Consider the following 12677-nt stretch of genomic DNA (forward strand, 5'->3'; position numbering starts at 1 on the left):
AGTATAATATAATGTTTGGATAGATTGTATCGTTCACTGCTGTTTAATGACAGTTTTATTGTTTGGTTTGATAGTATGGTATTGTATTGTAACTAGTAAGTTTATTAAAATGTTCTTAATTAATAAATGTTAAATTTGTCAATAATTGTTAATAAAATAATTTTCTTCCTACTAATTTATCATAATTATATCATGTAGATATATTACGTTGTTAAATTCATGTAAATTCTAACAAAGTCAATAAAATAGTAGATCAAATAAATATAATTGGATTTATTTTTTATAGTTACAAATTTCAATTCTTTTTGGTGTTTTGAGACATGACCCCGATGACAAGTACAAAGTTTGAATGCATTTTTTGTGTATACTACGGGTGTAATCGGTATGAAATCCAAAAAAAAATTATTTAAAAAAAATTGTTCTTACTTATTTTCTTGTGTTCGTAACACAAATAGGAAAAACAATTCTACAAATATTTGTATATATTTAACAAAAAATAATGAAAACGAATATGATAAAGGGTGGTGGAGTTAAAAAATTAATTTTTTTAAAGAAATATTTGAGGGTAGGGGTAGTGGAGTGGGGGTCGGGATATGGGTAGGGGTAACAAAAAAAGTTCTATTTAAAAAAAAAGAATTATTTTTTTGTTTGAGGGAAGGGGAAGGAGACGGGAAGGGGGAAAATGGTAGGGGGTTGTAACGCCCCGAAAATACACCCTGGATGCCACACTGTGCTTACGGTCACAAGTGACTCCAAGCTAACCCATGAGCTGGTACCTGCTGTGAGCACTGAATGTGTGCAGAAATTTAACTGAAAAAAAAACGCCATAAGGTTTTAAATACTAAGAACCATTTCTGAATCATAAGTCTGAAAACAACTTGTCTGAAAATTGATAAAAACAGATAATCTAACTGACTGTCTGAAATATTTGAAAGCCTCTAAGATTGACTGAAAAACAAAGAGTTGGTGGAACAGGCCCCAACTAACTCCAAATAACTACTGAAACTGAATACTGATGTACTGAAATAAGTATACACGGTCCTCGATATATGAGGACTCACCACGGCTACTGATAGGCGGATCTAGCTAACCACGGTCAGGAAATTGAGCGTTCGAACCTATGATATAAGATATCATAGTGCAAAGAAAATATATGCGATCAGTACTTTGAATGTACTGGTATGCAATATGAGTTTAGGTTGAAATGCATGGGTTATATGCTTGAGATAATACTAACTAACTGAATAACATAAGATAGTTGAGTATAAATGCATGAAAACTGAAAAATCTGAGAATGCATGACCAAGCATAAAACATGTTCTGATATGGTCTGTAAACTGAAATATTGAAAACACTGATAACTGAGTAAATGATAACTGTATGCTATGGTCAAGCAAATCTGAAACTGAACTTTGTACTGAATATTGAATTGAGACTGTGGGAGGTATCATCTAAACGACATACCCCATTCTAAGCTAATTGGGGTCCAATTTATGACCCTAATTGGAAGGATGTCAGTATCGTGTTACGGATACTAACAATAGTTCTGTCGATCTACTAAGCTACTGACGAACCAGGGTATCAATCCTAAACTGATGGGTGATCCTTGGGCAAAGTGAAGTCTAAACTGATGGGTGACCCCTAGGAGGTAGTCAAGCCTAAATTGACGGGTGACTCCTTATAACTCACGCTGGCTACGTGGTTCTGGAATACATGGAATGCTACCAACGACTTCGCCTAACTGACGGGAAAGCTGTCATCCTGCATTCGCTCGGTGCTAAATCCTACTCCCAACTAAAAGACACTGATTTCTGAACTAACTGAGTTTATCTGAGCCAACAACTGAGCAATGATACTAATTGAACGACAAGACTCATGGTTTATCTGAAGCCATCATGAAGCTTCTGCAAACTAAGTAAACAACTAAGTTTTGGGTATTCATAACCCCCAGCACTGAATGAAAATAACAATAAAGGCATGTAAAAGCTTCAAAACCACAATGGGAAAATCATTCTACAAAATCATTCTCTTAAGGACTTCAGCATTTCATCAAACACTTGAAATTCCTAGACTTGAGAATGGGGATAGTTAAAACATGTGCTACTTACATAATTACAATACAAAAATCATGGTTTAAGGATGCAACATGCGAAAATCACCATTTAAACGTGTCACGGACAAATTTCAATGAAAACACGTGGTAAACATGATTTGAAATCAAATTTCATAATAGTTTCATGTAGATAATTCATAGCAACATGTAAAAAAATCATAATTTTAAACTTGAAAACGGATTCTTAGACTCCACGGGTGAAAATGGACCATGGATGAACATCACACATACCTTAATTGAAGAATTCGTGAAGGTTCTTGGTGATTTCTTAAAGTTTGAGTTTGAATTTTGAAGAGGCTAGGGTTTGTTCTTGAGAGAGGATTGTTTTCTTTTGAGAGAATTTTGTGAAAAATTTTGCTTTTTGGGACCCTAAATCCTGTGTTATGGCTGGGATAGGGTGAGGGAAATTACTCAATTACCCCCCGTGGACCCGAACTCATTAAACTGAACCGGACTACCCGACGCGAAATGCGCCGCGCCGCACTGCTCCCCACCGACGCGATACCTAACGCGTCGCGGCCATATCGCGGAGCCTCACTGTTTTGATCATCCAAACAGGTCTCAAACATCATTTGAAAAATCTGAAACTCACACGAGATGAATTATCAACAATCTGATTATGAAATAACTTAGAAATTAACGTTTTGAGGTCGGGAAGGTCGAAAATAACATCATCGAAGTGTAAGGGGCTTTGGAAAAGACTAAGTCTTAACACTTAGTGAAATTTTCTAAGTCTTGGACCCCTTTAACATGCAATAGTAAACTAAAATGGTTAGGATCTTATGGGGTTTTACAGAGGTGGGGGTGGTGTAAGAAATTTTTCTTGAAAGTTTTAATAAATAAATTTTAAAAATAAAAAAAATGATGGGGAGAGGGGAGCTAGTAGGTGGTGCGGGTGGGTTCGGGATGAGGGTCGGGTAAGAACAAGTTTTTGAAATATTATTTAAAAAATGTTTTTAAAAAATTGGGTGGGGGTTTAGGGGGGTCGGGTCGAGGTGGGGGATGAGGCTGGTGGGGCGGGGGTTCGGAGTAGGAGGTGAAGTTAAATAATACAAGATGAAGGAAAAATAAGATTATATAATATTAAGTAAAGGCATGGTCGGAAAAAAATAACAAATCATAAGGTACCACCAAATCGGTGGTTACATAAAATGAGGATTTTCATGGTTATCAAACCATGAAATTAAACCATATCATACCATACATTATAGGGAATAATCAAAACAAACATGGTTCTCTTAATAACTATATCATATCATACCATGGGAAACCACCATCCATACAGAGGGTTACTAGTGACATGTTGCCCGTGCCCAATATTTATACTTTTTTGTCTCAATTTATGTGACACATTTTATTTTTTAATTCGTTAAATAAGAATGTCATTTTTCTATTTTTAGAAATAATTTATTTTAAATTTTCATTTTATTTTTAATGAAATGATTTGCGAACAAACAAAATCTAAGATTTATTTTATGCCACCAATTTCAAAAACATTCCATTCTTTCTACGCCATGCCTAATTAAATGGTGTTACATAAATTGAAACAAAAAAATAGTAAAAATAAAATTTAAAATTAAATTTCTTTTTTATACGTGTTTTATGCTTAATTTATTTGTACCTTACAAGAATTGAAACTTTTATCATTTAAATTTTAGCTAATAACTCTATATTTAATTTTTTGTTTGAATCCAATCATTTGAATCTCAATAAGTGTTATTAATTTTTAATATTTAGATAACTTATAATAATTAATTAAAGATGATATAATAAAATCATGATTAAAATAACTAAAGAAGATATGTTGACCTTGAGCTGCCTGTTACAGAAGCTTATTCACACTTAACATATTAGTAATAGAAATAGATTTATAGAAATCAATTTGTTATAAAATCACATTCTAAGTAATCTTTTTTTTTTAAAGAAAAGATAAAATAAAACTCTCTGTCATGTATGATTCACGTTACTAATTAAGACCTTTTAAATTTCATTCTTTCTTAAACTGGACTTTTATAGATAACCTTTTAAAAGAGTTTTTACGTGTATATTTTTCAAAGTGCTTTCAAATAAATGCTTTTAAGAAAATTATTTTTTTATACTTATGAAAAACAATTTATTCTACTCCCTTTTATTTTTTTATTATTCTCTAAAAACGCTTAGTATTTTCTCTTAAAAAATTAGTCAAACAACTTATTTTTTAAGAATAAATACTCTTAAAAAAAAAAAAATTTGGTCAACAGACAATTCAAATTGAACTCCTCTTTGATAAGGGGAAACACATTGAAACCTTGGTTGATGGAGAAGAATCAAAAAGTTTGAGGCTCAAATTTCAGAAAAACAAAAATATTAAATGTTTTCTCCCCATGTATATTAGCTTTGTGACAGAAAATTACTTTTCATATTTATCAAAAAAAAAAAGCTTTTTTTTTTTTACATGTAGGACTCATTTGGCCATGAAAATTAAAAATATATTCATTTTATTTTATATTTTTAAAGTTGAAAATAGGGTATTTTTGAAGTTAAAAATATAAAAAGTGAAAATACATTTTTAAAAAGTTAATTTTTAATGAAAATTGAGTTATTGCATGAAAATAAAAAGTTAGTTTTTTTCGAAAAGAAAATTTAAAGGGCAAAAAGTGAATCCAAAAATATTGAAAGTATTTTTAAAAAATTCAAATATTATGAAAACGTAATCTGAAATATTTATGAGCAGATAAGTATTTCGGAATAAAGTGAAAACATATTTCAAAGTATTGTGAATAATATTCACGGCCAAACGCCTATTTACTTTCCATCTTTTAGAGTCATATTGATCTCAAACATCCCCCAACTTTTAAAAGCCTCTCAAAAAAATTCAAATGATTTAAAGATATTTTTCGAAATTTTAACTTTTTCTAATTTGTTTTATAAATTGACATTGTTACATTTATAAATAATTTATTTCTTTTTATTGTCATAAAAAATCATAACTTTTTAAGGATCATATTTTTTTTAAAAGAAATAGTTTTATGTCTAGTCGACTTCAAATGAAATTGACAGGAAAGAGTAAGAACCAGCAATTCTTTAATTATTTATTTTAAAAAAATCTATAATTTGCCGTCCATAAAAAAAAAAAAAAAAGAGAGAGAGAGAGAGAGAAAAAAAAAAAGAGAGCTATCCCAAATTCCCAATATGCTATTCTTCCCATCGGCTCCAATCAGCGCATCCCATTTTCCCTTCGTAGGTTACGCGCTCTATTGGCGTGTTAGAGGCACGCGCCAGAAACATTTTCTTCCGTGGAATTCGAAGTCAGGTTAATAATGTTTTTCTCTTTTAGGCATTCATTCTCCTTTGAACTCACTCAGTATATTCCCTATTTTATTCTCTTTAATTACTATTTGTTTTGTTTAATGGAGTTTATGTTAATGTAAATGGGATAAGCTTTGTTGTTGGAAAAAATGGTAGTGATGCGATCTTGTGTATCAAATTTGGATTGGAATTGTGATTTGTATGGACATGGGGTTTCTCAATTTAGAAAAGGGTCTCTCAAAAATCTCAAATTTCAGCGTGTATTCTTCAATTTTTATAATCATCATCGGCTCCGATTTAGCTCTCATTTTCCTCTCAAGGTAATAGTATTGTGAAATATGGAAAATATTATACTCATTTTTAACCTTTCAAGTGGGTTATTGATTAAATTGACTTTTGTTTTTGGTTTCTGGGTGCAATTTGTATATTCATGAAGATCTGTAGATGGAGTAGTAGGCGTTGTGGGTTCTTTTTGCCTCCTAGGCTTCTTCAAGTTCGAGCAATGGATGAGGTAATTTTTGATCCTTTCTTTTTTTTGCCATTCCTACTATCTGCATAATTCTAACCAGCTAACCAACGACCCCTTATTGGTTTACTATTCTATATTTGCGATAGAAAAACTTAGAAATCCTTGAAAAGTAAGAAAATGTTGTTTCATGAAAGATGTTTTACCCAAGAAAATAAAAAATTGAAGTCATTTCAGTCTATGCATTACGCCGATGAAATATCATAGTATTGGTGGAGGGAGGAGAGGTGTGAGGAGCTGAGGATGATTATAAGTAGCAAGGAATGAAGATATTGTTTGATAATTGAGCCTTTTATCTTGTTATGACTATTGTTTAGGATGATTTGTCAAGTTGTCTATAGTATTTTGCCATGATTGTATCCATTTCCGTTATTTCTATATTGCTTTGAACTGTTCTTTCTTGAGCTGAAGATCTATCCAGAACAGCCTCTCTACTTCTAAGGTAGTGGTACGGTCTGCGTACACTCTACTTTCCCCTCTGGGTAGGTATGTTGTTGTTGTTGATAAGGAACAAGTGCTATGAAGTATGAAGAGCAGAGCAGATAATGACAAGAAGAAAAGTAGTTTTGCATAGGAAACTAATTTCCTCAAGAAAAAACTTTTCAAAAATTTTAGCAACCACACAATACCCAATTGGAGTTCTTCTTTGATGGGAAATATCAGGATTCTAATTGTTAATACAGATTTTATTGGGACCTGTCAAGTGACCGTTAAAAAAATATTTAAGCAATAGGAAAAGAGGTGTACAAGAATGAAGGTATAAAATGGGACAGAATATTCTATAACCGTTTTGGAACAAACCTAATACTAGTTTATCCAGTGTGATATGTGTTTTTTGTCCTCGTCATCTTATTTAGGATTTGGGGGTCTCTTCATTTCATGACTGGGGAGACAACAATGGAGCCATCGAATATAGGTTCTCATCAAGTGAAGGTGAAGACAGTGATGGAGATATTATACTACAGCCAATCACGGATGTTGATTTGCCTACCCCCAAGGAGCAGCTTTATCCCTCCGACGACTCCGTAACAACAGCTACTCACCGGCTATCTGTGCTTGGCACAGCGTACAAGAGAAAAAAGTAAATCTACTTGTATCTACGTATCTTTATACCCGTTCAATGGTCCTTATACTTTGCTGCTATAAAATTATTGGGATGTTGAGCTTAAACGAATGAAGATTGTGTGTTTAGCGTTACTCTGCGCAAGGTTGTTTTTGGTAATTTCTCCATTCTCTAAGCGCCTTTCAAACCCGTAAATGCAGGACAAAATATGGCATTCTAAACAACATAGGTCTCATAATGTTCTCGACGGTGCTTCTGTCTCTTGTGGATTGTTGTGCATGGAAAATTGTTAGACTGCCCCTGGCTCCACTTTACCTGATGCGTCCGTTTCTCATCTCTGCAGTGGCAGTGTCTTGTGTAGGTTATGTCTGTGTCCCATTATTTTGTAGTTTAAATCTCCACTCTGTAATCAGGAAAGAGGGGCCTGCTCGGCACTCTAGTAAGAAAGGAACTCCTACTATGGGTGGATTGTATTTTATCCCGATTGGAGTAATTGTTGCCGAAGTTATTGTTGGGTTTTCTTCTCTGGAAGTTCTCGGAGCATCTGCAGCAACTTTAACTTTTGCAGCAATTGGATTACTTGATGATTTGATAAGTATGAGGAATAATAATGTTGGCTTATCGGCTCGATTTCAAATCGTATTGGAGGTGAGCCTTTTTTTCTTTTTGTACTTTTTGCAAATCATAAGCTTGCTTCTTCTTTCTCTGGAGGTGACGGTACTCCACTCTGGTACACAGGTAGCTGCTGGGACATTTTTCTCCTTTTGGCTGTATGCGTTGGACATATCATCACCCTACAGCATGTATACATTCTTGTAACTAATTTCATCAACCTTTTTATGATGGTAACTCACAAATCTATTTTATGTTGGCAACTAGTTTTTCTTATTCAGTATATTAACCAGATTTAAGCTCATGTATTCTCATTCCTCAAATTGATGTTTCTAAATGAACTGGATTAGTCCCTAGTTCGCCTTTGGTCCTAATGATGAATTTTCTAATTGGTCAATGCTGCAGTTTGAATTTTGTGGCATTCCATAGTAGGATTAAAAACTCTCTAACGTAAAGGTTGCAACAAGATCAGCGGGATAAAAGAATGACAGGAGTTACCTATCCAAAAAAAAGGATAACAGGAATTAATGATCTTGATAACTTCCTAGCAGCATATACAAATGCTAGATGTTTTAGATACAACACTACTCATTCTTTTTTTATAGATCAGTTTCTTGCACATCTTCTGAAAAATTACAGTTTGAATGTTGAATACAAAAACAAGAATGAATACAGAATTCAAAGCCTATGAACCCTTGCTTGACCATTAAAGTTCACTTTGGTATTCTGCTACTGAAGATGCAGCCATGCTTCGTGTATATAGTGACAGAAATCTGTTCTTTCTCAGCTAGTTATTAATAAATTCAATGTGGTATATAAATAAAAAATTGTTCCATATCACTTAAGGTTTATATCTTCTGTGTGCATGTAGGAAAACAGTGGTTCCCCTACCCGCGCCTCTTGGGCTCATATGCCTCGGAAGACTCTATCCCTTTTTAACTTCATTTTGCTTTGTTTCCATGGCTAATGGAATTAATCTTACTGATGGTCTCGACGGATTGGCTGGAGGAACAGCCACATTGGCGTTCATTGCAATGTCGATTGCAGTGCTTCCTATATGTTCTGGTCAGTGTGTGAACTACTGACCTTTTGTATTCATTGCAATTCAAGTGTACTAGGTTGTCTGTCTTAGTTTGATATTATTCATGAAAAAATTTGCGATGAAAAAAAGTTGATTTCATTTTAAAATCCTAGAGAAGAGTGTCTTGAAACTTGCATTTTCTGAATGTTCTTTATTCTTGCTGAGTATGGGTTTCTGCGTCCAAAACAGAGCTTTCCATATTTGGAGCATCTATGGCAGGAGCCTGTGCAGGTTTTCTACTGCACAACCGGTACAAAGCATCAATATTTATGGGTGCTACAGGAGCTTTAGCCTTAGGGGGTGCACTAGCTTCTATGGCTGCTTGTACAGGGATGTTCTTTCCATTGTTCATCTCATCTGGTGTTTTTGTCCTGGAAGCTCTATCAGTTATACTGCAGGTAACTCGTTACCTATTCTGTAATCCTTTACCCATGGATAATTTTCTTTGTCAACAATTTTGGATGATTATCAGTTTGTTTGCAAATATGATATTCTTAGATTTTCTGATTCTGGTAACTTTATCCTTTGCTTTGGTATGCGTTTCTTGAGCCAAATGTCTTTCCGAAACAACTGCTCTATTCCCACGAGGTAGGGGTAAGGTCTGGATACACTCAACCCTCCCCTGACCACACCTATGGCCAATGGGATACCTTGGGTATGTTGTTGTTGTTGGTAACTTTATCCTTTCTGGATTTCTTTCTTGTTCGAACTATGCAATATAGAGATGCTTCTATAGTCTACTTGTGTTGGTGTTTGAGAATTTGGAAGAGGAATTAATTGCTCTCTTTAGCCCCTTTCGTCTTTAATTTGAACTTCTAATAATGTGGCGGGTTTCCCCTCCCTCTCGATCAACCTACCCACCTACCAATGTAACTTAAGCTTCTTACTTTGGTTTCTCATTCTCTTGCTCTCTCCTGGTCGTCCATATGTGTGCTTCTCTTCAGAAATATAGTCATGTAGGAAATTAAGTTGAATTTAAAAGAAACATGATTTATGCCCTTTTCATTTCCTTTAATCTACTTTTACATAAGTTGTCCTCAGTACAAGAGAAACAAATGTGTTCATAGAATTTGAGAAGTTTGCATCACTCTGCTTAAATCACTCCTGATTGCATTAGGGATCTTTCACTGTTCAAATGTAATTAATTAATCAAACTGCCTTCTCCACTTTAATAAGTTCAGTTAAGGTTGCTCGGGATGTGTTCCTTGTTCTTGGATCCGAGTTGAGGTTGAGTTTTTGCTGTTTCTATAAGCATGGCATAAATGTGAATATGAAATTAGTGTCTACTTGCATATACAACCTCTGTGGCATGATTGTCCTCACCTATTTCTTAAAAAGGTTGTATCCGGTTATCTCCATTGATATGTTTGCGCTTTTTTGATTCAACTAACAGAGACTTACCTCTGTCTCAGGTTTCCTTCTTCAAGACAACAAAATATTTCCGAGGGACTGGACACAGCTTGTTTAGAATGGCACCATTACATCACCACCTTGAATTATGTGGAGTAAAAGAACCTGTCATTGTTGCTGCTGCATATGCTTTTTCTTGCATTTTAGCCCTGAGTGCCGGATATGTGGGACTAACTTCAGTTTAACCACAAGTCATGGAGCATATTGGGTCTGCTTTTGAAATTTCTGACTGCTTAATTGACAAGTTGGAGTCACTTGCTGCAAATTTTCTCGTCCCTTCAAATGTAGAGAACAGATTGAGGAAACTGCTTTTCATTTACTTTTTCTTCATAATGCTGAGGTTCCTCATAATACACACACACACACACACACACACACACCCGCCAAAACAAAAAAAAAGAAGATGGTTTTATATGTAGTTTGGTCGTACTCTATGATACAAACTAGCATTGAATAGTTATCCCAAAAATTTGTCTTAAAATTATCCTCAAGTCCGCTTTGTTGTGATTTGTGAATGTAATTAACATATTTGGGATTTGAAATTCTTATGGTAAAATTTTAAAAAACAAAAGTTATGTCTTACATTCCACTTTTTATCTTACGTTGATTTTGAGGTTTTGTTCCACTGATTTAAGAACCAAATGGATCTAAATGTAATGTGTAGTACGACACTATGACCCAAAGCCGACCAGAAGTCTAAACGAACTTGTCTTCACAAAAAGAGAGGGAATACTGTTTGTAGTTACTGGAACACCTTGTTGAGGTTGATGACATATCAAAAAGCAGCTACATCATCAGACATGAGTATCGTCGTGCTCAAGAATTGGTTTTCATCTTGCGCAGTTATAGTTTGAAAGTGCACAGTTTGATCTTCTCTCTCTCGAGGGTGGAATGTATGCACCAGCTGGATTTTGCACGTCCACCTCGTCTTTGCTCCATTGCAGCAGTAGGAGCTGCAAAAAAGAATGATAAAAAAGTTAAGAGAGAAATCAAAATAGAGATACGGATGACAGTGTGGGGAATAAACATGAAATTTAAAAAGGTTTACCATCAATTAGCATCATATTAACTAACAGTGAAGTATAATATCCAAGAAATTTATACATTACTATCTCATAGTAGTAGCTTGCATCTTCACCTTTGTCATCTTTAACAAGTACTATTTGTTTCTAGAATATCCTTGATTGGTTTTCTTTCTTTGGATGTAAACAGCTAATTCTTTTGAATTCCTTTTTTCTTTTTTTCTCTGTTTTCATTTCTATGATGGAATAAGTGGTCGATGTTAGTGAATTTTGTCATCTTTTTACTTCTCTAGTTTTGTAGCACAATCTTCACCAGTCCTTCTCGAATAAGTTCATATCAATTTGATGATCTCTGTCAAGTATGTACAATCAATGTAATCACCTCTGCTTCAATAGTCTTTATTTTGTATTACATATTGCCTAATCATTAATTTGGGAGAAAAAGATTGGCAACCTCATTTTTCATTGCCTCTATTTTTCATAAGATTTTGGTTAAACAACAACATGTAATATGCAATAACTCAGCCCTATTCTTTTCTGATGGACCCTTTTATGAGACTACAATTACCAAATTTAAATCACAGAAATGACCTCAATGACATAGCTTATCTCCCGTAATGCAGTTGCCACACATTAGCTAATATGGAACAACCAACAAATTTGAGAATAGCTGTATGCCGCAAACCGAATAGATCAGAAGCTACATCAAAAGGCACGAAAACATACAAGGGTACCAAATCAAGTACACAAGCATGATCAAGCTTCTAGGGGTATCTGGTAAAGGAATTGCATGATGCGGTGGCTATTCGAGTGTCAATCAAATTTTTAATAATTTAAGTTGTTAATCATTGTGATTTATAACACCTTTTACGTAATTATCAAACAATTTATGTTACTCGAGTTGTCCTAATTTTAGAATTTATAGAGTCAATCAAATTTTCACTAATATATTTTTTAAATATTTTAATTTGTTAATTGTTGTGATTTATAGTATCTTTTAATGTAATTTCAAATAATTTATGTTACTTGTTTTATTGCAATTTAGGTGACATTATAAGAATTTTAAAATCATATCTTTTTACTATATGTTTTTAAAATATTATAAAATGTTAATAGTTATGACTTATAATTATTTATTTTGCATAATTTTTAAATATATAATATTTTACCAAAATAAAATAAATAAATTAAAATACACAAAGTACTAAATTTTCAAAACATGTTAAATTCAAAAACATCATTTGGATCAACAAATTACTAAATTAAAACATTAAAATACGCAAATTATAAAATGCCAAAACTACCCCTGGATTTATGTGATACAAATATAATTTAGATAATCAATTAAATTTTTAATATGTTTTTAGATATTTTAAATTGTTAACTGTTGTAATTTATAATATTTTTTTATGTAATTTTCAAATAATATATGTTACTTTCCTTGTCCAAATTTTTGTGGCGTTGATAGTCAATTACATTGTTAAAATAATTTATGTTTTTAATTATTATGATTTATAATACTTTTTCATTTATTTTAATTTAAGTGAAACTGAAATAGTTTC

The 12677-nt window shown here is 33.3% G+C and overlaps 1 protein-coding gene across 3 annotated transcripts; it reads left to right on the forward strand.

Annotated features, from left to right (window-relative positions):
* The first annotated feature begins 5270 nt into the window (after nucleotides 1–5270).
* Nucleotides 5271–10675, forward strand: LOC107859111 (phospho-N-acetylmuramoyl-pentapeptide-transferase homolog). Of its 3 annotated transcripts, none has more exons than XM_016704009.2 (8): nucleotides 5271–5405; nucleotides 5838–5912; nucleotides 6785–7008; nucleotides 7191–7638; nucleotides 7729–7793; nucleotides 8474–8667; nucleotides 8873–9081; nucleotides 10096–10675. In XM_016704009.2, exons 2-8 carry the CDS (start codon nucleotides 5904–5906, stop codon nucleotides 10276–10278), a joined length of 1332 nt encoding a protein of 443 aa, XP_016559495.2. In that variant the 5' UTR covers nucleotides 5271–5405; nucleotides 5838–5903; the 3' UTR covers nucleotides 10279–10675. The 3 variants fall into 3 exon arrangements, with proteins under 3 accessions (XP_016559495.2, XP_016559494.2, XP_047262668.1); XM_016704008.2 differs by having other exon boundaries at nucleotides 5360–5721; XM_047406712.1 differs by lacking the exon at nucleotides 5271–5405 and adding an exon at nucleotides 5412–5721 and having other exon boundaries at nucleotides 5846–5912.
* The last annotated feature ends 2002 nt before the right edge of the window (nucleotides 10676–12677 follow it).

The sequence above is a fragment of the Capsicum annuum genome, chromosome 2, assembly GCF_002878395.1.
Source record: "Capsicum annuum cultivar UCD-10X-F1 chromosome 2, UCD10Xv1.1, whole genome shotgun sequence".
Lineage (NCBI taxonomy): Eukaryota > Viridiplantae > Streptophyta > Magnoliopsida > Solanales > Solanaceae > Capsicum > Capsicum annuum.

Coding starts and splice junctions, on each gene's coding strand:
- LOC107859111 (XM_016704008.2), top strand. CDS start 5,551: ATGGTAGTGATGCGATCTTGTGTATCAAATTTGGATTGGAATTGTGAT. Junction 7,009..7,190: donor ACAGCGTACAAGAGAAAAAA/GTAAATCTACTT, acceptor CCGTAAATGCAG/GACAAAATATGGCATTCTAA. Junction 7,794..8,473: donor ATATCATCACCCTACAGCAT/GTATACATTCTT, acceptor GTGTGCATGTAG/GAAAACAGTGGTTCCCCTAC.